The 26,836-nt window shown below is 37.3% G+C and overlaps 1 protein-coding gene across 2 annotated transcripts; it reads right to left on the bottom strand.

Moving 5' to 3' along the window:
• Positions 1-329: 329 nt before the first annotated feature.
• LOC114467417 (monocarboxylate transporter 1-like) lies at positions 330-26,836 on the bottom strand. Of its 2 annotated transcripts, none has more exons than XM_028453696.1 (5): positions 26,631-26,836; positions 9,984-10,250; positions 5,820-5,963; positions 4,236-5,046; positions 330-1,729 (listed from the first exon to the last, which is right to left on the bottom strand). In XM_028453696.1, the coding sequence occupies exons 2-5, from the start codon at positions 10,198-10,200 to the stop codon at positions 1,717-1,719; spliced, it is 1,185 nt and encodes a 394-aa protein (XP_028309497.1). In that variant the 5' UTR covers positions 10,201-10,250; positions 26,631-26,836; the 3' UTR covers positions 330-1,716. The 2 variants fall into 2 exon arrangements, with proteins under 2 accessions (XP_028309497.1, XP_028309498.1); XM_028453697.1 differs by having other exon boundaries at positions 330-1,735; positions 4,243-5,046; positions 26,631-26,834.

Below are 26,836 nucleotides of genomic sequence, written 5' to 3' on the forward strand. Positions count from 1 at the left end.
AATATTTACAACTAATTTATTTTGTTTCCAAATGTGGAGCTGGATTTTAACGTGTAAATAAATAAGTAAATTATTGAATAAATCCTGCCATGATCATCAAAACTATGAATTCAGCAGAAATAACAGGAGCTAACGTGGCAACAGGAAGTGGAGTATAAATAATTAGAAAACATATGATTTTGTTAATTAAAGGGATGTTTTTCTTTTTTTAGACAATAAGTTTTATGTCATATATTCACTGTAGATTTTCAATGAATGAAGACATTTATGTTCATTAATGGTTATTTTTATACCATAATTGGAGGAAATAAAGGCACTTGTTTGTAGGGTTTTGTTTTAAAAACTGTTTATTCAGTCGCTCCATCATAAAAACTGAACACATACAGACATAAAAACATCCACCACAACTAAAAAACTAAATCTTCCAGAAACTTTGTTCATTTGAGCTTCAAAAAGCATTTGAAACGTTATTAAACAAACTGAAGGTTATTAAACCTTAAGTTGCTTCTGTTTGACAGAGAAAAGAACAGATTGTGGACTTTACTGTGAAGGTTTGAGCTGAAATATTCTAAAATCAGTAAAATACTAAACAAACAGTTCAGTTTGTTGTTGCTGGTGAAATGATGAACACGTGAAACGTTGAAACAAAAGTTTATCTGAAGGAAACGTGTCCAAACTAGAGCTTCATCACCTTTGTGCGATTATTGTGTTACTAACACACGTACATTAAACTACACACAAACACAATCAGCTGTGTGTGTGCGTTCTGATTGGAGGAAACGTCTGGACCTTGACGGGAACCTGAGGAACGACACACACTCTTTAAATGTGTTAAATTGTGTTACAGTCGTTTTAGCTGCTTTTTGTGTCTTTAAGTCTTAATATTACGAACAATTATTGCAGAAAAAGACCCTCAGCGTCCCTTTAGTTGAGTTTGTTCATTGTGACTCAGCATTTGATGAACGACATTAAAAACAAAATGCATTCTTTCCTTCATTTGGAGATATTGAACCTATTGATCGTATTGATTGCAATGATTTTGTGAACAAATTCCTGGAGGAGTGAAGTCTTTGTAAAAACTGTGTTACAGTTGTGTTTGTGGTGCAAATATTTATTGATTGCTTTGATCGTAGTTATTAGTCTTGTGTTTTAATCAATTCCTCCAGGTTTTACGTTTTTATTTTGTCGTTACTGTCATTTGATTTCAGACCAAAACGACTTTCGTTTCCCTCATTTTTAACAAGTATTAACTTTACATTCCTGACACGTTTTTCATCCAAAACCAAAGTCTTCTTCTGTGGTTCTGACCATTTGAAGGCACGTCAGACACAAAGAGGAGGCGGGGCTGCAGTGAGACGCTGACTCAGCACTAATGTGTGTATGGCTTTGTGATGTTTTAATCTCTCTGTGTGAGTGTGTGTTCGACACAAGTCCGTTTACACACACACACGTGTCTAAACCGTGTCCTCGTCCATCCGAGCCACCTCCGCCATGGAGACGGTGGTGGGCGGGGCCGTGTTGTTCTCTCCTCCAGCAGGAGTCAGCATGGCGGCACGCTCCTCCTTTGACTCCTCCCCCTTCTGCCGACACTCCTCCTCCTTCTTTTCATTGGCCAGCAGGTGGTAGTTGATGCCCATCCCCACGAAGAGGAAGACGCTGGCGATGATGAGGATGATCCCACAGCTGATGTACGTGTAGTCGTAGTGATGGTAGTAGTTATAGAAACTTCCTGTAACACACACACGTTAACAACATGATGTGTGTGTGTGTGTGTGTGTGTGTGTGTTCCTCCATCACAGGCTTTAGGACGTGAGGTGAGTCGCTTCAGTCAAACTTTTTCCTCTAAATATTGATTATAGTCAAACATTAAAGTAAAGATGTTGGTTTTTAATGAGTCAAAGGAAAGAAGGAGAAACCTGACAGATGGTCCATCAATGGGAGTCTTTAAAGAACAGAAATATTGGTTTTTATGGACGTTATATTTTACAAACAAAATGTATTTTTGATTTTTATTCATAAAAGTTAGACTTTAAATCTAAACATTTAGTTATTTAATTTAAATAATGTTAATATCATCTGCTTTATGTGGATAATTTCATAAAGTTGCATCATCATCAAAGAACAGTAAAGGTTTGAATTTATAATACAAATGTATGATTAATAAAAAGGCAGATGTTACTTTTTCTTATTTCTTATTATTTATCTTTGACAAAACTTGTAATATACATTATACAAATAACATGCACATTAAAAATAAGAAATATAGAGAATAGGTATTTCGTAAGATTATATAAGTTAAAATATTACAGCACAAACAATAAATAACCAGATTAAAAACATATTAATATGAATTTATGTTATCTCTTCTCATTAATGTACAAATGTATGATCTGTCCAGTGTTTTTATTTCTTTTTATAGTTGGATGTTAAATTAATCAAAAAATGTGTTTTTTAAGGTAAAATATTGATTGATATCAGAGCTCCAGCTAAACTATATATATATATATATATATATATATATATATATATATTTATTACAGTGAAAAATTAAGCTTTAAAATGTAATTATAATTTTAAAAAATTAACCCAAGAATTTAAAGTGTCCCAAAGGCTAAGTTAATAAATGCAGAGCCTGTATTATAAATGTAAATATTGCTGACGATCAGGTTTATTTAATCGTGAAATCACCATGATCACCATTAAAATGTAATTAATTGTGCAGCTCTAGAATCATCACCAATTTCCTGAATCAGTTTGATTTCGAATAATCGTGATTCGATTTTGATCTTTCAAATTTATTTGAATATTAATTAGGGAGGTAACGATTAAAGTTAAAAATCGATTCATAGGTATCACGATTCATATCGAATTTCTGAAAATTTAATCTCAGTACTTTTTTTAAACAGCAGGTGGCGCTATATATTTATCCTTCTCTTGTCCAAATGCTGAGGCGGTGGGCAGAATCTGCTACTACTTTCTTTCTGGCCACCTTCTATTCTTAAACATGTTCATAAATGATTCCTTACCCCTTCAGCAGCGAAAGAATATCTGTAATATTACGTGAATATCTGTAAAAGTCACGTTTTTCTATTAGCTCTGTCTGCTAGCATAGCATCTCTTCTTCACTGCACAGAATATATCTACATGCCAACCGACCACTGGGTTACCAGCGCCCTCTGCTGGTCCAAACAAATATCTGCTGTAAATACAGGGCAATGACTGTTTGTTTAGGCACAAAATACATTTTCAGTTGCAGTTTTTTATTGTTTACTATGGAACCAGAGTTTAAATTAATACGCTTCTTCTTCATTTGTATTATTCCTTTATTTATTTCATTCAAGATTTATTTTTAGTTAAATTGCATTGTTTTGAATAGTTTATCAAGGGATTTTTTTAAAAATGAAAAATAAAAGGAAAATAATACAGTATGTATCATTTGTCTACAGTCCCATTTTGTAAAATAAATCGTGAGAGAATCGTATCGTGAGTTGAGTGAATCGTTACATCCCTAATATTAATAATAATAAAGTTTCAAACTTCTGACTTAAAGCTGATATCTGGAGGATGGAAAGAGAGAGAACATTTAAAAGTGACTATCTCGCTGTCCCTCCCTAAACACCTCCCCCTGCCTCTACGAGAAGCCACGCCTCTTTTGTGTAAGCGCATAGCGGAACATAAGGTCACATTGATACAGGTCTATGACTCATCGTTATTCTTTTGGTGATGGACATTTCTGAGGTAAAATCATATTTACATGTTTGCTGTTGTGACGCGTGGCCTCGTTTCCGTTTACGCACGTGCATTCACTCCGCTACAGGAAGTGGAAGCCTATTGGCTGGGCACACTGTGATCGTTTCTATGTGTATAGGGGTCTATAGGACGAAGGCAGGACTTATATTCATTAATATATATGAATGACCACCAGCAGTAGACCATAATAAAACACTAGTTTTTTCAGATTTCTAAAGAATCATACATAAACAGATTTCTCAGAAACTCCAGATATCAGCTTTAAGTGGGGGCGGAGCTTCGTCTGCCATGTTTGCAGTGGGCTGAAGTCACTCTCACACAGTAGTAGTCGTTGCTAACACCAGAATATAGCGTGAGACGAGAGGAGTGAGAGTAAAATAAATCTATTTCAGCGTCTATGAATCGATTCTAGAAAAATTCAATGAAATCAATAAAAGATTGATTAAACAGATTATTTTACTCAGCTCTAGTGCGTGTGTGTGTACCTGTGAGGGGGGGGTCCCAGCAGCACGGGGCCACACTCTACGATGGTAACCAGTCCTACGGCTGAGGAGAACCTCTGCGCCCCCACCAGGTCCATGAGGGTCTCAAACAGCACGGCGCTGAGCCATCCGAACGCAAACCCAAAGAAGATGGCGTAGATGACGAAGCCCGTGTAGTCCGCGGACAGTGGCGCGAACACGTGGCACACGCCGTTGTAGAGGACGGCGGCGGCGAAGAAGTACTGGACTCGAGGGCGGACCCACTTCGTGTTGGCCAGGAGCCCCATGGAGGGGCGGGCGAACATGTCCACGAACGCCAGCACGGACAGCAGGAAGGCCGCGCGTTCTTTGCTGATGTCTTTGCTCTTAGCGTAGTTAGAGAGGAAGACGAGCGGCGCGAACAGGCCGAAGAACATGATCACGTTTCCCAGGAGGTAGAGCAGGAAGCCCCGGTGTTTGAACAGCGTCAGGTCGATGAACGAGTTGATGGTCTGCACCACGCTCTTCTTCTGTGGTGCGGAGTCCAGGGCCTTCGCCTCCCCCTCACTGTCAGGGTGCGGGGGGGGCGGAGCTTTGGGTCCAATGGGGCGCATCAGAGACCCCGCTACGCAGCAGTTGAGCAGCAGCCCCCCCAAGATCAGGAAACTCCCTCTCCACCCGAAGGCGTCGTACAGCCACGTGTTGAGGGGGGCCAGCGTGGACAGGAACACGGGGCTACCCGCCATCGCTATCCCGTTAGCGATCGGACGCCGTTTGAAGAAGTATTTACCGATCATGGTGAGGGCGGGGTTCAAGTTAAACGCCAAACCCAGGCCTGAGGCGGGAAGAGAAGAACGAGAGTGTGTCAGTGTGTGTGTGTGTGTGTGTGTGTGTGTGTAAACATTTAATCAGTATAGATTAGTAGTATTTACATTTAACTAGTTAAAACTCATTTACAGATATCAGTTATTCTATTTTCACATTAGAATAACAACTATAGATATCTACTATTCCATTTACACATGTAGAAAAATATTATAACTAGTGAAAAAGTATTTTACCTTTTCACATATAAACAATTGTATTCTGATATGTGGAACATATCAAATGTTAAAATGACTCGTCTTATCAAACAGTTTAAACATTTCATCTGAAATGTTATTTTAACTCATAGAAAGCCCAGTTTTTCATATTTATAATTCAATTCTGTCTAGTTAGAAAATGAATTGTAGACATCTAAAATAAAGTTGTTACTAGTAAGAATTATACTGTAGATATCTGAAATTAGATTCTTACTACGGTAGTTACAATCCCAAGATGATATATCAGAATTAAATAACTAATATCTACAATTCAATTTATTATAATTGAAAAGTAAGAACAATTATAGATAAACAATACAATTGTAACTGGTCAGAATTATATTATGGATATGTGGCCATGGAATTACAACATGTCAAAATCTAACTATGCAGATCTATAATTACTGCTACTTATGAAATGTTAAAACTGCTCATCACACGCGCACACGCACGCACGCACGCGCACACACACACACACACACACACACACACACACACACACACACACACACACACACACACACACCTCCTATGACTCCGATGAAGAAGTAAAGCTGTTCCACGGTGTTACAGAACGAAGCGATGACGAGTCCCGTCCCAGACAGACAACCTCCGATCATCATGATTGGTCGACTTCCAAACTTATTGACCAGGATGCTGCTGATCGGACCTGACAGACACACACACACACACACACACACATCACACACACTCACAATTACAGGAGATATTTAATGACAAAAGAAGTTAAACTCTAAAACTAATCAATAGTAAAATGATTAAACTTATATAGATTGGTATTATTAAATACAATACAGACTTTTACACATCTTTCTATTTGTCTGTTTTATATAATATTCATATCTGTAGTTCAGTGTGCCTCCAGCAGGGGGAGCTGCTCCCTCAGTGATAAAGTAGAGGTTAGTTATTGTGTAACACCTTTAGAAATACACAAAACTACACAATAAACCACTAAAATACACACTAATATGACAGTAAATACTATTTGTTTTCCTCCTGATATGAATATTGATTATGAGATGATCACAGTTGTGATAAAAGTCTGAAGTGGATTAAATATTGCTCAACATTTGGTGATTTTAGCGTTTAGCGACATGCTAACAGGCTGCTGCTAGCTTTAGTCTGTGAACATCTCCTATTGGTTGGATTCTGTTGATGGAATGACATCACACAGTAATGTTTGTTACCGTGGCCACGCCTTCTTTTACCTCCCACATGTTTATTAAAAACAGAGACAGTCACAGCAGAGGTCAGAGGTCAGAGGTCAGACTCAATCATCTGGAGACACGTGTAAACGTTTCTCTGATTTCATCACTAATCATACAAAAACCACTAAAATCTCACAAATTTAGTTTAAAGTTTAGTCATGTGATCCAATATGACAGCTAACTATGACATCATCACATTATGTTCATTAGAGGAGTCATTTTAATGATAAACGTTGGTTTTTAATGGATGTTTATATGAATCCTGACAGTGTAAAGGGTTAATGAGGCTGTGGTCAGTCGCCCACGTTTATAGCGTCGTAGCTCAGACAGGAAGTGTTTAACTGTTTCCTGTCAGCAGCAGCTTTTATTCAACTTTTCTTTAAATCATCCCAGAAACATTCTGAACATCTGCAGAGAAATACAGTTTTAACAGCTGTTCATAATCACCTCTAGATCATTTTTCTATGGTTTCTATTGACAGTTTAAGCTCCACCCATTTATATTCTTCTAAACGTGTTTTTACATGTGACAGATTGGAACACTTTAAACAAGTTTTAACACGGCTTTTATGAACAATTTAAAAAACATGCAACATATCACACTAATCATTACTGATACTAAAGGAGGACAACCTCCAAATAACTACATTAAATGATTCTAAAAAGAAGAATAAAAGAATAATTTTATTGTCGTACAAAGTACAATGATATTGTGCACAAGCCCCTCCCAACAACATTCACATACACTTAAAAAAAACACAAGAAATGACTTTAAAAACACACAAAATAGCAACAGAAATAATATACTAAACTAATGGTAAAATATCCAAAACTAACACACACACATTTTGTTGTGTTCTGTGTCAATGCCAGACATTGTAATGCTGACACTAATGTTGATCATGTGACAATCACATGTTTGTGTCTCTGTGATCATGTGATCAAAGCTTTAGTGATCAAGACTTTTTCTCCTGTTAGCTTCTACCTTTAAACACTGGAGTGTGTGTGTGTGTGTGTGTGTGTGTGTGTGTGTGTGTGTGTGTGTGTGTGTGTGTGTGGAAGTGGCGTTTTAAGACGACAGCTCAGTCACTTCTCCAGGAGGAGGAGGAACAGATTAAAGAGCTTTAACATATGGCTGAAGTTACACACACACACACACACACACACTAATGCTGCATTACACAAAGCACCGTGCAGAAGCACATGTTGTGGGAAAAACATTGGTTTAAAAGCATTTTAAAATGCCAGAAATCCCTGGAAGTTAATAATCAATATTCACTGTGATGACAGATTAATTTCTGATAATGTGGAGCAATTAAAATGTAAAAATATTAAATCTGGAACGTTATGAAGATGGAAAACATGTTAGTTCTGTGTGAACTTCCTCTGATCATCCTAAAGTTATTTCTGCCATTTTTCCATTTGAGGAGTCGGTCTCCGTCAGAGACTTGCCCCACTGTAGGTACTGTATGGTGTTCTTCTAGTGATGTTTCTGCACCAAATATATCTTTTGGAATTATGGCCAAAAAGTTCCACCATGGTTCCATCAGACCAATAATGAAGCTGGTGTTATGGCAATTATTATATTCATCATCATATCGTCAAATGTGTGTTCATGTGTACAATTTGTCATGTTTTAATACATCAGAATCAGAAATGTTTTAATGGCCATGTACAGTTTTAAGGACAGTACAAGGAATTTGTCTTGGTAGTTGGTGAACAAAACAAACAACAAAACAAACAAAAACAAAGAACAATTCAGCAACAATAATAATAATAATAATAATAATGATTAATATAAAGGATGAGGGATAAATAAAGGATAGATAGAGAATAAAGGATAAATAGGATAAATATACTGTATATATACTGTATATATATATACATGATGACTCCATTACTCTTTGCACTTTTGAACAGCTGAGTCATGTTAGATTAAACAGTAGAGTCTCTACTGAAGGCCAAACTCAAACTCACATGCAGATACAGTATACACGCACACACACTATCAAGGACAGATAACAATGGCGCCCAGCCTTCCTCATAATACACACATCTTCATCATCCTCCAACATCTCCACTGTTGGGAGCATGTGACCCCCTCCTTTTCTTCCTTCAGGGTTGGGACTTCTTCTCATATCTGTATAAAGTTGAAGCTATTAAAACTTGAGCCTTTTAACCATCCTGCCTTTCATTCTTACAGGATGGAAGCTTCTTTGAACTCTTTTTTATTTAGTTTATAATAAATCCTTTTTTTTATAAAATCATCAACGCTTCGACTGGACTCCATCATTCAACCAGAGCATAAATCATGTCTCCAAATGAGGTCAACCGCAAATTTGCCGCGACACTGGGCTTAGATGTTTATCTTAGTAAGATAAAGCTTCCATCTTGCCATCCTACCCCATAGCCCAGACTTTATATATTTACTGTACCTGTAGCACTTCCATCCATCTCTGTAACCTATTCATGTCTCTCACATCTGACATCATACATCAAACTGCTCTCCACACACACCTTCACCACATCTCGACCCTTTCAACCATCAACATAAAGTTCTAACGTCACATTTTAAAAGTCACTTATACCAGAGCTGAGACGTGCAGCAGGTAGAACTGTTTGTAATGTTCACTAGTACAACAACTATGTCATTTAGAGACTGATAAACCCATACATTAGATCAGTTACTGCTGTTTTTCTATTATTATTATTATTCTTTTACTCTCTTTATTTTTTAAGGGCTTAACATTATTTCATATTCATCTTCATGCACATAATGACAATTAAAAATCCTCCTTAATTAATAAAGAATGTATTAGCAGCATCTTTGCTGTAACATTTACAATACAATAAAAAACTCTAAATAAATTAAAAGGATATTCTAAATCATGGATTATATACAATTTATTAAAAATAAACTAAACCACAGTGCTTTGAAAATATCCGCTAAAATTCCTTCATCAGTATTTCATGTAATTAATCATTTAAAGTATTGATTATTTAACATGTATGCATTGATTATTGATTACTTGCATTGATTTTATCTGCCACCCCTACAGGATACAGGGCCTCCAATCCTCACAGAAAACACAGAATATAGGAAATTCTCCTCCTAAAATAACAATATTTCTATAATGTCATCAAACAAAAGCAAGCAGCACAGAATCACACTCACATGCATCATTTTCCCAAAAACATTAAGTCAGAGAGAAAGAGAAATCTGATGGTGCAGTTAGCAGTCGTTAGATTTAGATTGATGACACAAATACACATAAATCACACATTTACACAAAATGTGTTGATGAAAAACGTGTTCTGATGTTTAATAAGAGGAGCAAACGTCTCACAAATAAATAATAACCGTATGATGCATGTGTGGCTCGATATCTGGGAGTTTATTATCCTGTTATGAGTGTGATTGGGGAAATGTATGTGGGCGGAGCTACAGTCATGATGTCTCACCTCCTGCGTACATCACTGCCAACATGATGGAGGAGATCCAGGACACCTGACTGGGCGTGGCATCAAAGATGGTCTCGATCTCCTTGAAGAAGACGGTGATGGACTTGGGGAAGGCGTAGGAGAAGCCGATGGAGATGAAGGCCCCGACCACCACCGCCCAGCCCCACCCCCCCTCAGGAGGGGTGTAGCCCTGGGGTCCGCCCAGTGCTGGAGGCATTGCTGACCACGGGGAGGAACAGAGGAGAAGGAGGAGGAGTCAACAAACACCTGAGGAGAAACAAGGTGGAGGAGGTGTTAAAAACTAACTGTTGATCAGTTAAAGGTTAAACAGGCTGAGGAGGAGGAGCTATGGAGGTTTTTTCAAAAACATCTGCACAAACTCATCCAAAATTTAAAGACTCAGAGAAAGAAGAAGTTCTGCTTTTCCGCAAATAAAACTAAATAACAGAAGTAGGAGGAAAAACAGAGGACATGTTTAGATGTTTCCTTCAGTCTACATGATTACATCACTTTGTACTAAAACGTAAAGCTGCACAATTCATCATGATCACCATTTTGGCCTCCACGTAAGGGTGTGCGATCTGACGATATTAGATCGTTAAGGATGACAATATGACGACGATCTCCAAAATCACGGAGATCGTAAAACTGTCTGTAGTTTACATTTTAACAGCTGCGGTGCCGTGTCTGTGTCATATGTCTATGGTCCAAACACAGAACACCCAATGTTTTTTTCTGCCAAATCACACCATTTACTAGTCAGTGTGTCAGCGTTACAGACATTAATTAAGATTAATTTAGTGCTTAAACAGAGCAGAAGTCCCCCCCCCCCCCACCCCCCCACAGTCAGTTGTGTCAGTGACTGTCTGTCAGAGGCTCAGTGCAGATGTCTGTCTGTCTGTTAAACACTGAGAGATGTTTGAGGAAACACTGCATGTGTTTCTCTTCTCTAACTAACTCTGCTGCTGCTGCAGCTAACGGGGCTGTTTACACATTCTTAAAGAGACAGTGTCCTGAATGTGATTTACTTTAAAAACTACTTTCAACAACTCAGAGCTGCCCTGAAAAAATCATCACTACATCATTTAATCACATTTCAGCCTTAATGAAGGAAAAAGTCCAAATGTAGTTATTGTGCTGCTAGTGATTAATAAAAGGGTCTTTGTGGCTCCACTGACTTTGACCCATTATTGTTTTTATTGTAAAACTATTGATAAAAAATAAATGGTTTATATCACCTATTGTCATTTAGAGTAAAAATATATAGATATGAATATTGGTCCATATCACCCAGGCCTAATGTAACCAAAGCAGTAACGTTTTATCTTGTAAAGGATATGATTGTCTAAACTGTGTGAAATGAGGCGTTCAAACACTGTTTAAAGTATGATTTTATTAATATGAGTGTGTTACCTCAATAACTAATAGAAATCACTGATATACTGCCTTGTTATGTAGCATGTGATGCTAATGCTAATGCTACACTACTTTAGTTAAACAAAGTAAAAATACTGTGACTATAAGAACATGTCAGACCTTTAGTTTAATGTTAATTATACTTAGAACTAGTTTGATAAATTACTTACATACAATTTAAAAAAAAATTTAAAAAAATGATCTTGTCTTAAATGATCATTTATTTCTTTTTTGCATTTAGGGCCATGATTTAAAGAAGGTGTTTTATTGGTAAATAACTTTAAAATAGTCTAAATGATTTAAATGAAAAAAATCCTGATGTGATTTCACAAAGAAAAAATGATATGATATTTATCTCATATCACCCACCACTACGTCCACGGTTAAATTAACCTGATCATCAGCAAAATGTGAGCTATGATGGAAATAAAACTGGAGTTGTAGGTTTTTTTAGGTGAGTCGCTCCTGGTGAACATATCCACACGTCCTATGAGTTGATTGACATAAGTACCTAATTAATTTGTATTAATTAATTAATTAATTAATTAATCCAGCAGACACTCATGTTGACAGGCTGTGGTTTCTGACTCAAAACCTGCTTTAATCCTAATGTTCGTCGTTTTCAAGGTTGCACTGAATCTGTAACAGTGTATTTATATATTTATAAAGTCACTTTTTCAGGACATTGTTGTTTTGCACATTAACTAATTAAAATTATTGAATAATCAACAAATATGTAGAAAGAAAGACTCCTTACATAATAAGTTCATTTTGTCTTTTTATAATAATACTAGTGCAGTGTACGTATGAAATATGTCTATAGAAAAGTGGGAGGTTAGAAGCTGGTTTATGTGGGAGCTTTAATTCCTCTTGAATTCAGAATAAAAGTTAAATCCTCTTTAAACTGACCTTGTAAATACTCAACTCCTAATGTAAATTTCATTCTGAATTTTACACACATTTAATATTTACAAGGTGTTTTTTAGGATATTAGACGCACTTTAGTCATTTTTAAAAGCCCTTTGTGCAGTCATTCCTGTAGATTCTACGCAGCTTTCAACTTATCCTGAATTACCATGACTACCTGTCAAGATTGAGCTGTTCTGCAAAACTGCATTTAAGACAATTTTATGAAATAATTTATGAACGGTATTATTACCTTCCAAACAAATCTGACGTTGCACACCTTTGAACCAAGCAGCAGCCATGTTGAAAGTCTCAGCTCAATCTGAGCCTGATTCACAGATATATTTGAGGAACACACACACACACACACACGCGCACACACACACACTATAGAGGTTTCATTTATTCAGACAAATTTTTTTTCAGGAAATTTACTTTGATCTCCTGACATATTCCGACTGCCAACTGTCAGTCTTCCTCAGAAGAAAGAATTGGTCCAGAAGAAAAAACACTTTATATCTACAACTTCAGTCTTTGTGACTTAAACCAAACAAGAACATTAAATAATTCTAAAGACTAAAAGTTTTCTTTGTGTTGAATCATAATTTGGTAATAGAAGAACTTGTTTATGTTTAACAATTTATATCCTGACCCGTGTATATTCATGTTCTTATTCTACATATCGACCAATACTATCAGAAACATCAGCTTTTATAAATCCCTATTATCTGTATATCAGTTATAATATTTCAGTTAGGATGTGGTTTTAAGTGTTACAGCTTATAAATATTTTATACACCCAAGAATAGAGAACATACTTTATGCTGAGCTCTTCCTTTATCATTATTATTATTATTATTCATATTAATTAAAGGCCTCCAGCTTGTCACTTTTATTCTGATATTAGTGCCTGAGGTGTTTAGTCCTTTATCAGTCTGTAGATTAAGTTTCTAATGTCTGTCTCTGTGCAGCGTCATTAAATACTGACCTGACACACATTTACTGCTGTTTCTATTGATCAGTTATTTATGATCAGCTCCAATAACACGTCTGCTTCTGTTTGGATCAATGGATTTTTATTGATCCTACGACACACAATGATAAAGTTACAGGAAGTAACTGGAACATAAAATCTTACTGTAATGATTGACAGCATTAAAGCAGTAACTGTTCATTCTGCTCTGCTTTCACTTCTGTTCCTTTTACACACACACACACACACACACACACACACGCACACACACATGCACACGCACGCACACACACGCACGCACGCACACCCATGCACACGCGCATGCACACACATGCACACACACACACATGCACACACGCACACACATGCACACACGCACAAAATAGTAAACGTTAATATTGTATGGTTAATTATTTTTTATAAACTGAACAACTTCATGTGAAGATTTTTTTTAAGAGTTTTCATCTCCAAAGTTATTGAATATAAATCCATGGATGAAAGGAATATTGAACAGGAGCTGAAGTAAAGATTTGTTCACTGGTATGTTTCTCACCTGAAGTCTAGTGGCGCTAATGCTAATGCTAATGCTGCATTACACAAAGCACCGTGCAGAAGCACACATTGTGGGAAAACATTGATTAAAGGCATTTTTATATGCCAGAAATCCCAAAGAGTTAATAATCAATATTCACTGTGATGACAGATAAACACACGGCAATAAATCGAGATTCAAGATATATCGAGTTTTCTATTTTGGCGATATAGAAAATTACAATATGGCCAATAAAGATATATATTTTTAGTTGTTTTTTTAATATCTTATTTTGTATTAAAATCCTGGTTTTAGGAGTTGTTTTGCTCAGTTCAATGATCACTGTGTTCTAAACTCTAGAACTCACTCACATGTGCTGTCCCTTAGATTAGAAACATATAGGAACATATTGATCAGCTGTTTGTTAATAATTGTGTCTGTGTGGCATTTTTTTATCAGCAAATTTAACAGAATTTTATTTCTGGTGAGAATTTACTTAGTTAAAAATATTGAGATTGTTATGGCAATTATTATATTCATCATCATATCGTCAAATATGTGGTCATATGTACAATTTGTCATGCATTACTCTTTACACTTTTGAACAGCTGAGTCATGTTAGATTGTATTGTATCCACAGTGAAGGCCAAACTCAAACTCACATGCAGATATACACGCACACACACCATCAAGGACAGATACCGGGTGACTTGACCTCCTCCCTGCTTCTCCTTCTTATCTCTAAGGTGGGGGTAGAACAGTTGAATTGGGTAGAAATGTGTGTGTAAAGTGTGATCTTTAGTCAGTCTTGCTTTCTTCCTCTGGCCGGAGCTTTTTGACCATCCTGCGTTGTTTCTGAACGGGATGGGACACTTCTTCTTTGTACTCTTTTTCATTTAGTTCATAATAAATCTTTTTTTATAAAATCATCAACGCTTCGACTGGACTCCATCATTCAACCAGAGCAATAAATCATGTCTCCAAATGAGGTCAACCGCAAATTTGCCGCGACAAGATTTACGTCGTATATCACCATTGTGAGAAAAAATAAATAAATAAATAAAAAAAATAATCGAGATATGATTTTTGGTCCATATCGTCCAGCCCTAAGACATACTGTTTATATATATATATCATATATATACAAACACACGCATTACCAAGTTGTCTTATAATTTTTGTAAGTAAAAATGGACTATGAAGTACTGTATTCTGCCTGTGTGTGTGTGACATCACCAATGTGTGATAAGGGCGTGAAGGTTCTGACCTCACATGCACGCGTCTGTCAGTGGGACTGAGAAACATTTCACAGAATGAACAGACGGCTAGTGTTACTGCTCGCTAACAGCAATGAGCACACATGCTAACAGCTATCCTAGCAATGAGCACGTGCTGCATTCACACCACACGTGCACACTTTTTACCTTTATGAGAGATTTCCAGACATCACAGCTCCTAACACGTTAAAGGACTAACATGCAGTGTGTGTGTGTGTTATGTACTTCTGACCAATAGAATCTGTGAGGTTAATATGACAGTATTACAGAGTATGTGCAGTGTAGATATGTTCAAGGACAGTTCAGGGAAACAAACCACATAACTCTCACAGGAATGTAAAGAAAGCTCTGGAAACTCTCTGTGTTTGGTTTAGTTTACAGTAAATCTCATAATTTATCACTGCTTTGGATAAAAGTCAAACCACATTCCATGAGTAAAGGTCATCATCAACATCAACAAGTACATGTTGGTGCATTAAACCACAATAAATCACATCTTTATAAATCACACTATTAATAAACTGAGACGAGAAAAAAAAAACTCATTTTAAATATATTTACATCAGCTGAACTTAGAACAAATTAAGATCCACGATAACAAACCAAAACACACCGTGTGTGTGGCAGTGTTAATGTGTTAGGGGTGAAACCAAAGAGTCGACTCACGATATGATATGAAATACCATCACAATATAAAATACTCACTAGACAAAAAAACAACAAATTCCCAATGAAGAGAAACAAATGTGTAACAAATCTTTGTTGATGAAAAACAGTTTGACTGTAAAAGTGTGAGAGTGTTTAGCTTCACAAATACAGAATGAAAACAAATCTAACTGTTTTTATGATTTCTGTAACTTTGTAACGTTTGTAAAGCTGTATTATGGACCTGCCAAAATGCATCTTGATATGATCAGCACCTCCTGTAATTTAAAGGTCCAGGATCAGGTTATTTTTCATCTCCATTTGTTCTATGAACAATAACAATAAAGTATCTGAGCTTTATTTTCCCAAACTCGCCTGTTTTCTGGACTTTTAGCCTCTGAAAAGTCACTTTAATGGCGCTTCTAAAAACGGGCAGTTTTTAGAAGCGCCATGCATATGCATGAGTGGGCGTGTCTGTAGACGCTGACTCTACAGCTGATCACTAGAGAGTTTCTTTTGCTATCCACACAGCTACATGTTGGCTAACGTGTGAACAGATCTCAGTGACCCCAGACTTCCTAGTGAACCTGAACCTCATCCTTTTAATTTCTCTGAGCTCCTTCAGAATAAACTCCAACAGTGCCAATGAAATCAATCCACACACTCAGTATTTATCCAACTGATCAGTTAAGGTCACAAATCTTTCAACAGTCACTCAGCAGACAGACTTCTACTGATGCTCCAGCTGTAAATATAGACCAAACGTTCCCTCCATAACCTTGGCCTTTCCCGCTGTAAGAGGAGGGGGAGGAGCTATAAATCTTCCATGATGACAGGTCAGTCAGAGGCTGTAGAGTAAGGCTGGCACACACTGTGCTGCTCACGTTGCTCACACGATAGTTGGACACGCACACACACACACACACACACACACACACACACACACACACACACACACACACACACACACACACACACACACACACACACACACACACACACACACACACACACACACACACACACACACACACACTGCACAATTAATCACATTTTAATCATGATCACGATTTAGTTGCTACAGTTAAATTAACCTGATCATCGGCAATATTGACAATTAAAACGTGAGCTCTGCTGCATATCTAATGACAGCTGTAATTGTTTCCAATAAGTTGAATTTTAGTGAAAGTATTTGTTCAGTGAACTATTGGTACATATGAAATTATTGGGTTAATTTTTTGGTACTTTTTATTTAAAGTTTTATTTTGCACTATAAACTGTTCATATATTGTTTTTTTAAGTTGTTCAAAAGAAATACAGATTTTTCCCTAATATGATAAATGATTGTGTGACTGGGCCACATGTGGCCCCCGGACCACCAGTTGCCCATGTCTGGCATAGTGAATGACATCATTGGATTAACGTGAAGAAAAGGTGGAAACCCTGAGAATCAACTGACAATAAATCCTGAATGTTCAGAAGATCAAAAGAAGTCACATTTACATCTGGAGTATTCAACCATGACAGAGATCTGCTATAGACTTTACCAAAAACTATGTTTCACAGGTCAGTACGTTGTAGATAAAGTGAGATGTTCAAGGTTCAAAACAAACTGTGGAAGTCTGAGTGGATGGTAAATGTTAAAATAGCTAAACATGAAGTAAACAACGTTCAGTTGTAACATGTGACACCTGTAGAGGGAACCTGAACCATGGACGATCAACGTTGACCTCAGTCATGGCTCAAAGTGAGAGGAACGTAAAGGAGCTTCTGGGAAGTAACAGACGACTCTACTGGGTCCTCTTTGAATCCATCACTGGGTTCAAAACCTTTCCATGAAAAATATATTCAGAGGGAGGAAAAACCCCTGGACATGATTTATTACTGTTTATTATATCATCTACAAGCTGGTCTGTACCTCCGTCTGTGAATCACCTACTGACAGGGAACAGGAACCAAAGGAAGAACCAGAGAAACTCCATCAGAACCAAACTAAACACTGACAAACTCAACATCCCAAAACCATTTCAAAAGTGCTGAGTAGGGATTAATTACGCTACATCTTGGTGAATAATATTATTTTCTGTTTCTGAGCGATATTTGTTCATCTCCTCTGAACACTTGTGACATTAACTCAAAAATATGGTGAAACTGTGCGATGTTCTGTGTACGTTAGCCAATTATGTTGCAGGGAGTTAGTTCCGTGGGCTCGGGGACCAAATCCGGCCCATTATAGGATGAAACGTGGCCCACAGGAGAAAGTAAGAAAATGAAAGAGAAAACGTGAGCCAGTGTGTAAATGACCAGTTCATTCTCATCTCCTTTAATTACACATATTCAATGATACTCCACTATATTTGCAGGGATCACAGTTTTCCCACGCAATCATTTTAAATCTCAAACTGTTGAAAGAACTTTACATTTCTCTAAATTATGCAATTTTACTCAAATTACTCTCGAGCTCTGATGCTGCAAACATTCTCTTTGGAACTTTTATTTCTACTGTACGTGTGTAATTTATAATGTTTATATAGCACTATAATAAAAATGAAAGAAGATTCAGGTGAAGATGCAGCAGTGACTAATATCTGTTACTTATTGATTGGCTATTGATTGATTACACGTAATTAATCCCTGAGGGGAAATTCCGTTTCAGTTACAGCTTGACCAAGAAACATGATAAGACAATCACATATACTGTAACATGGGAGGACAGGAACAGGCCTTACATACTTTATATATCATTGATAAGTGGAAGTATAAACTAGAGCACAAGAAGATTGTTTTACCGCCAATAATCTGAATAAACTGCTCTTTATTTGTTTGGCCTCTGAACTAAAATGAGGTCGACACCCCTACTAAAAGCTTTTATCTGTTGATTCTGTATTTGGGATGAAAACAAACGCCCTCCTGGGCTGTGTTTAGTTTAAACCTAAAGACATGATGGTGTCAACACACACACACACACACACACACACACACACACACACACACACACACGCGCACACACACACATACACACACGCACACCCCCCCCCCACGCACACGCACACGCACACACCCCCCCCCCCCCCCCCACACGCACGCACGCACGCACACACACACACACACACACACACACACACACACACACACACACACACACACACACACACACACACACACACACACACACACACACACACACACACACACACACACACACACACACACACACACACACACACACACACACACACGCACACACACCTGACCTGACTGTAAAGGACTAACATGTTATATAAGTTTGATTGTAACAGTAACCAAGGACTGTGGGTGTGTAAATGTCAACATGCTGCCGTGTAGCGTCTACGTTTCACAGTGAACATGTTTTATGAAGGTTAGTGCTTTAGCAGCTAATTAAACATCACTGATTATTCTACATGTAGAGCTAACAGAAAGAAACAGAAACATGTAAATGAGCTGTTTGTGGAACTAAAGCAGGTCAACTACTGAATAACCATCAATGAGTCCTTTCATTCTGCTGTGTGTGTGTGTGTGTGTGTTGGTTTTTCTACCCTGGTGGGGTCCACCTCCTGAAATATCACTCACGACGTGGGGACCGAAAATTCAGGTTTGAACTTTTTCAGTGAGTGTTAGATGTTTCAAGTGATTTGTGTTCCCTTAAATTTTTCATGATTTTAGAAGTTAAAATCAGATCTGTATGACCTTCAGAAAGGGTGGATCCCATAAGACATTATTCTGTCATTGGTCCTCACGGTGTGATAAAAACTGGTGTGTGTGTGTGTGTGTGTGTGTGTGTGTGTGTGTGTGTGTGCGTGCGTGTGTGTGCGTGTGCGTGTGTGAGAGAGAACTGGAGTTACCTGCTTTCCAACATAGTCCATCTAAAGACTCATTATTAAAGAATCCTTCACTGTTTATACACGTCTGGATTTAAATACATTTTAAAATGTTCTTTAGTAGATCATTGTCTAACATAACACTTTATTTATTCACCATATTCATTTAATTACCTTTTGAAAATGAGACTACTTTACAGTTTTACATCTATAAATCTACTAAATAATCTATAAATCTACTAAATAATCTATAAATCTACTAAATAATCTATAAATCTACTAAATAATCTATAAATCTACTAAATAATCTATAAATCTACTAAATAATCTATAAATCAGGCTGAATGTTTCATTCCAATAGAAAACAATGGATGTTTACAGGCAGTGGGGCCGTGTGACATCATCAATCACATGATTTCAAGATGGAGGAACACAGGCTGTAAAACTGTAAAGTAGTCCTATTTATAAAAGGTTATTGAATGAATATGGTGAATAAATAATGTGTTTTGTTAGACATAGATCTACTAATAAGAACATTTAGAAGGTTTTAGAACACAGTAGTGACATCAGTGAGTGTGTGGAGCTTTTAGGAGGAAACAGCTGTAGTTCTGCATCATCATTAAAACAATGCTGGTAGTTGTTGTGGTGTCTTTATTAGACACATCACAGCATGCAGAGGAAACGTGCTCTGAACATGTGATGGACACATGGTTGTGTTCAGGTGTCTCCGATTAACTACACACACTTTAGTTAATGAGCTTTGAGCAGAGGAAGGATTTCCTTTACAACATAAACACTGTTAGCGTTCACACACTGCGTTAGGACACGTTTAACACATACTTTCATTTCTATGGTGAGAATAAAGAGTTGTTTTTCAGTCCTCAGGGTTTTAACACTATTTATTCATTTATTAACAGTTTGTGTGTATTTTTTGCATGAAATAAAATTTTAAATCTGATGCCATGAAATGACTGTGTTGTATTTGATGCTGTACAAATAAAACTTTATTAAATGTTAATAATTGTAAGTAGCATACAGTGTTTTTAATCAGAAATAAGTTCAACAAATAAATGGCCCTGACAGATTTGTTGCCTCTCTGTCAATAGGTTATTCAAGGATTAGCATTAGCATTAGCATTAGAAGGGTAAATTATCACCTGGTCATAATTTCCAGTATAAATACAGAGTTTAAAGCAGCATGTGTTGGAATTAGAACGGGTTTAAAGGAGGAAGTGTTTGAACAGACGTTGGTTTTTAATCTTACTTTTACACTAATGATCATGTGACCTGATTGATATGATATAATCAGCATTCCTCTACATTCATGTTTATTAAATATTCTACAAAGATTTATTAATGACAGAAATAAATGTGCGTCTGCTGTTAGTGTGTGTGTGTGTGTGTGTGTGTGTGCGCTTGTTTTGTGTAGCGGAGCAATGCACTTCTGTCCGTGTCATGGTGATGATGGACAGAACTACCTGTGGTTGCCTAGCAGCAGTCATTGAGAACGACGTGACCAGACTCTGGTTTAATTCAACAGCTGCAACGTTTATTATTATAATGGATCTGCTCCCTCACTCCACACATGGTCGAGCGACTAGGGAATTGATTGACAGTTAAAGGGCCACGCCCTGCATGTTAATTCTTCCACTCCCTCACAGTCACAGGCTGTGTTTGATTTGCTGTGAATCTGTATCAGATAAAACTGAAGGAATTCAATCAGTGTTTTAAAAAAACCACCTGAAATCATACGATCGGATCAATGATTGTTTTGTTAAACAAAAAATCCTGATCATGTAAAGCCTAGTTAATAAACCTTTGTGGATCATTGAAGGTGATCAAAACGTAATCAATAAACCTGATCAGATTAATTAAACAATTGATCCCTGAGGCTTGACATTACTTCTGCTCTCATACAGAGTTATAAGATATATTATAAATAATCACAATAATCTATGTCACTACAACTTAGATCTATTTGAACTGGAGCTTTAAATTACACTTTGATTTTCACAAACTTTTTTGTTTAATTATAATTGTCTTTTTATTTTGTTTCCTCAAAGGAGTTAAAAACCAATATTTTCTGAAAAACAGAATTGTAAAAATAAATGTGGAAACATTGGATTTTGGGAAAAATGAAAATGTATTTTACAGAACGATCCCAAAAACAGAGAAAGTGAGGATAATAAACCTTTAAACACAGTTTAATGATGAACTTGCTGAGCTTTGGCGTTACATGATGACACACCCTGTACTGAGATTAGACTTACGGATGTGAACATTGCTAAACAGCTTTCTCATCGTTCTGAGCCACAGGCTAGCATAGCTTAGCTTCAGATCTGGCAACATTTCAGCTTTTATTGGCTTTCATTCATTGGCACAAAAAAAAACCTCCAATAAAAACCAATAAAAACAAGATCCAACAAAGACTGGATGTGATCCACACAGGCCTGAACACACACATTTCACCTAAAAACACACTGAACACTGTGGGGTCTATTCATTGATCTGATCAGATCAGATCAGATCTGATCAGATCTGATCAGATGAGTGGGAAAAAGCAACAGGGTGTTTGGTTGAGATCATTTCACACACTGTGATGTCACACCTGAATATATGCTGATGACTGAGAACCTTCACACACACAGATAGATGTACTGTTTCTAGAGTTGAATCTGTGCCATGAGCAAACTGAAGAAGGTTTAGCTGGTTTTATCCAACAGATGATTAAAAACAGATGAATGACACTCCCAGAGTCATTAGTTGAGAACCTGATTTAACCTTATTTTCTTTAACAAATTACACTGGTTTACAGCAGTTCATTATAAAGTATAATGTTGTCACTTTTTTATCTCCTTTTTTAATAATGTCTATGTTCTTTGTTTTGTGTAAGTTGTATTTCTTCTTCTAAAGTGTTTTATGTTACAGTAACCTGAGCTACTAGCGCCATACGCTACTTATTTTCCTCTTTATCTGAGACAATGATGTTTGTATTGTCCTTGATAAATATATGAATAAATACATACAAACATAGCTGGTTTTGACTTCACTATACTACTTTTCATGTAATATTGATTTTTCATGTTAATATTGTTGTTTTTTAAACGTTTTAATCAAAGCATCCTAACTGTTAGTACGTTTTTGCAATTTAATTTATATAACACTACATTTTAAATAAAAGGTTTTCTATTATATGCAAAAAAAAAAAACAATTGAATGGAAGTTAATTAGAGTAACAATCAGATTAAAACCTACAGCCTATCCTGATATAAGTGTATATGTAAGACAGAAGAATGTCTGCTCTATGTTTCTATATCTAATGTTAAAGATCAGATCAGAGGTTGATAGCTGACACTGAGACTCTGAGCTCAGAGAAATGTTCAGCTGTTGGTCCTCCAGGAAGGTCAACGTTCACTCAGCTCCAATAATCAAAAGTCACTTGTTCTCGTCATGTGATGATGTTTTCTAACGTAGATGTGACTGAATGTAATGTATGCTAATGATCGCTAACACTTTAACTGACCTACAGAGCTACATTCACTGCTGTTTGTTTTCTGCTCATTTACATCTTTAATGTTCCAACATTTCACCTCACATTAAGCCGACTGTTCTACGTTGCCAGATAAAATCCAAAATGTCTTTAAACAACCCCATCACACATTCTAAACCCAACCTGGCAACGCAGCTTTGCAGCAGTTAACATTCCTTTGTGTCCATGTCACGTATTAAATCCTCTGAGTTCAAGAAAAGTAAGGAGGACATTTTCATCAAATGTAACGAATTCAGGGCCCGAATGAAATATGTCTATAGAAAAGTGGAAGGTTAAGTAGCTTTTTTTCATGGATGGTTTACATGGGAGCTTTAAATCAGAATAAAACTGATCTTAGCTTGTAAACACACTTCCTAATGCAAATTTAATTCTGAATTGAACACACACACACACACACGCACGCACGCACGCACGCACGCACGCACGCACACACGCACACACACACCAAACAAAAAGTGCAGCCACTCCATGGAGTGATGTCACTCTGCGAGTCGGGACGCACCGTTCCTCAAGCCCGTCTCAGCTCTGCTACCCCGATACGGAACCTCTGCCCATCATTACTAACCTTAGTTACAAACATTGCTCACTGAGGACACCTGCTGGTCAATATTTACAGGGTGTTTTTAAGGATTTTAGACCCACTTCAGTGGTTTTTAAAAGCCCTTTGTGTAGTCACTCCTGTAGATTCTATGCAGCTTTCAACGTATCCTGAGTTACCAAGACTACTTGTCAACATTGAGCTATTCTGCAAAGCTGCATTTAAGACAATCTTTAGAAATAATTTATGAAAGGTATCATTGCAGTCCAAACAAATCATATGTCGCACACCCTTGGAGCAAGCAGCAGCCATGTTGAAAGTCTCAGCTCAGTATGAGACTGATTCACAGAGATATTTGTATAGCGCAAATACAACAAAGTCATCTCAGTGCACTTAACAAAATATAAAGTCCGTATTAAGAAAAAGATCCACATGAAGAAGCATTTAGCGACAGTGGGAAGAAAAAACTCCCTCTATTTTAGGCAGAAATTAATTCTTTTGTAAATAGAGTAAAAGTACAGATTACTGAGAAAATGGGCAGAAATTTTATTAGGGCCACATTTGGGAAAAATCATGTCCAGGCCTTATACTTTTTAACATAGTTTACAGTCAAAATTCTAGTGTTCTAGTTCATCTAGTTTTATTGTAACATGTTCTATTGATGATTTTCAGCACTTTTCCTTTTTCATCCACTGTATCCATGGAAACCCCAGAACCACTCTTTGATGAGAATGAAGAACATTAGTTATTAGTTAGTAGTAGCTCAGTGTGTGATGGTGTGTCCACTCCACTCCGTTACCACTAACACACCCTCATCATTCAAGCCCATGTTAAACAAACATTAGCAGCTAATGCTGCTAACATGGAACATTAAGCTAGTGCAGATGGACTGTAGTATTATTCCTCAGATGGTGTAGGGTAGAGGGTCACCTTGGTGCCCCAAACACAGAACGACACAGCGGTGCCTCCTATTATTAGACCACAGCAGCGCGGCCGTTTAGGGACAATGAGGAGCGGCGTGCATTGATGTCACACTATCTTTCCATTGGTTGAGAGGGAGCAATGCACAGCTAAGGCTACGCTAGGCTAGAGTCTATGAACCGTGCACGTGGCTCAGCTCCAGCTTCACAGAGAGAACGGAGTGCTCTACTGGATGGTCATGCAGAGAGGTCACAGAGGTCACACAGACGCACGCCACTAGTTTATATCTACTGACTCAGAGGTCCACGCCAGAAACTAGCACAACAAACCACAGGAAATCTAATACAGCAGCTCTAGGAACTATAGAACACTCACGACACACAGACATGATTACACAAGTTCAAGTCAACAGAGAAAAGACGATGACGAGCTTCTACAACCATCATTCTGATAATCTCACGTATATAATAACTTCATTATTTATTGCTTTATATCAGCCATGTAAAACTCATTTTAGTTCAGGGCTCAAATATGAACTAGTTTGACCTTAAGTGGGCCACAGAACTTAGATTGGAAAACAAGCCATTTCAACATTAATGTTCCCTGGTTTTCACTTCCAGTTATAAATTAGACATAAAGTATAGAAGGTATCAACAATATCTAATCAATAACAGATGCTTAAATGTCTTTTGATTTATTTATATTTTGACCAAACTGTATTCGATTTGGGGAAATTTTATGGAATAATTTGAGAAATATTGCAAGATTTTGGAAAAAGTTTGAGTTCTTTCAACAATAATTTAGACTGCAGACATTTAATCTGATTCTCTTTGATTCTAAACACAAAGTGTTGGTAAAGCTCAGATTAACTCAGGTTTAACTCAAAACAGTGAAAGCTTAAGAGCTCAGCTGAAGCTAAATGCATATTAATATCTACTGATTGATCATAAATCTGCTAATAGCATTAGATTAGCATCTAATCTGCTATAGATAGATGTATTGATCTGACTGATACGTTTATATAGTTGTTGAAATAATGTCAGAATTCAAAACTCATTCTGAATATAATGTGTTTGTGTTTAAATGCTGATATTTCTGGCAACATGTGGGTCATATTTCATCTCTGTAGTCAGAGAAAAACACCACTAACGCTGCTGATGAGGAAGTGTCAGGTTTCAATATAACTCTTAATGTTATATTTGGCTTTATTTAAATATAGTTTCATTTAATTAATTTGGGTCAGCTGACTTCTCTAATGCTGATTGGTTCTTTATTTCAGACAGGATTGATCACAGTAATCTAATCAATAGTTACTGTGTCAAAGGCTTAATGGAAAGGTTGATATGAGAACACAATCAACTAGTTAGAGCATCATTTATTTAGCAAAATAAATGTTTTAAAATATCAAAAACTGACCACGCTACAACTAAATGTGTCAGAAAAAATAATTAGATTAAAAAATAAATCCCATCAATTTAAATAAACTTTCAAGACTTTGTGAAATGTAACAAATCAACAGTTTGAAGTCAGTCAGAGTCAGACTCTATGTGTGTAGATCTATGTGGCTGTTATAAACTGAGTGTGTAGATATATGTGTAGATCTAACTGTTATGTCATCACCTGATGTGGGTCAGATCACATCTGTAATCAATACAACATAGAGCTATAATCATAGAGTCATTTAAAACCATCTCACACAGATCGATAAGTGTTGAAATGTAAATGATAGAGTAAAGTGTAGACAATGTAATAATATTCCATCCTAGCTCTATAATAGACCGGAACACGGTGAACGTCTCTATAATCCGGTCCGTCTGACCCTAAACTCTAGAACCGGGTGAAGGTGACTTTCCCCGGGCGTGCGTAGCTTCACCGTCTTCACGTGTGACGTAAAACTAGCAGCGGACAGCATCACGACACCGGTAACGGGACTGAGTGTCCCTAAAGCCGCCCGGAGGCCCGGTTAGTACCGGAACAGCCTCCACCGGGATGAGGGCGAACATTCCCCCGCTTTGTCTGCTCACCCCGCGGGGGGAGGAGGGGGGACTCACCGTGGGGGCGGGTCGGGTCTCAGCGGCCCCGGTGTCCTGGTTGAGGCTGTGTCCTGGTCGGTGTACCCGGTGTACCGTGTGTCTCTCCCGGTGTGTTGACGGTAACGGTTTCTCTGATCAACTCTCACTGGATGATAGTGGTACGTCCTCTGCGCATGCGCACACACACCCGCGCTCAGCCGCTGCTGCGGAGGAATCTGACGACA

This window comes from Gouania willdenowi, chromosome 7 (genome assembly GCF_900634775.1).
Source record: "Gouania willdenowi chromosome 7, fGouWil2.1, whole genome shotgun sequence".
Lineage (NCBI taxonomy): Eukaryota > Metazoa > Chordata > Actinopteri > Blenniiformes > Gobiesocidae > Gouania > Gouania willdenowi.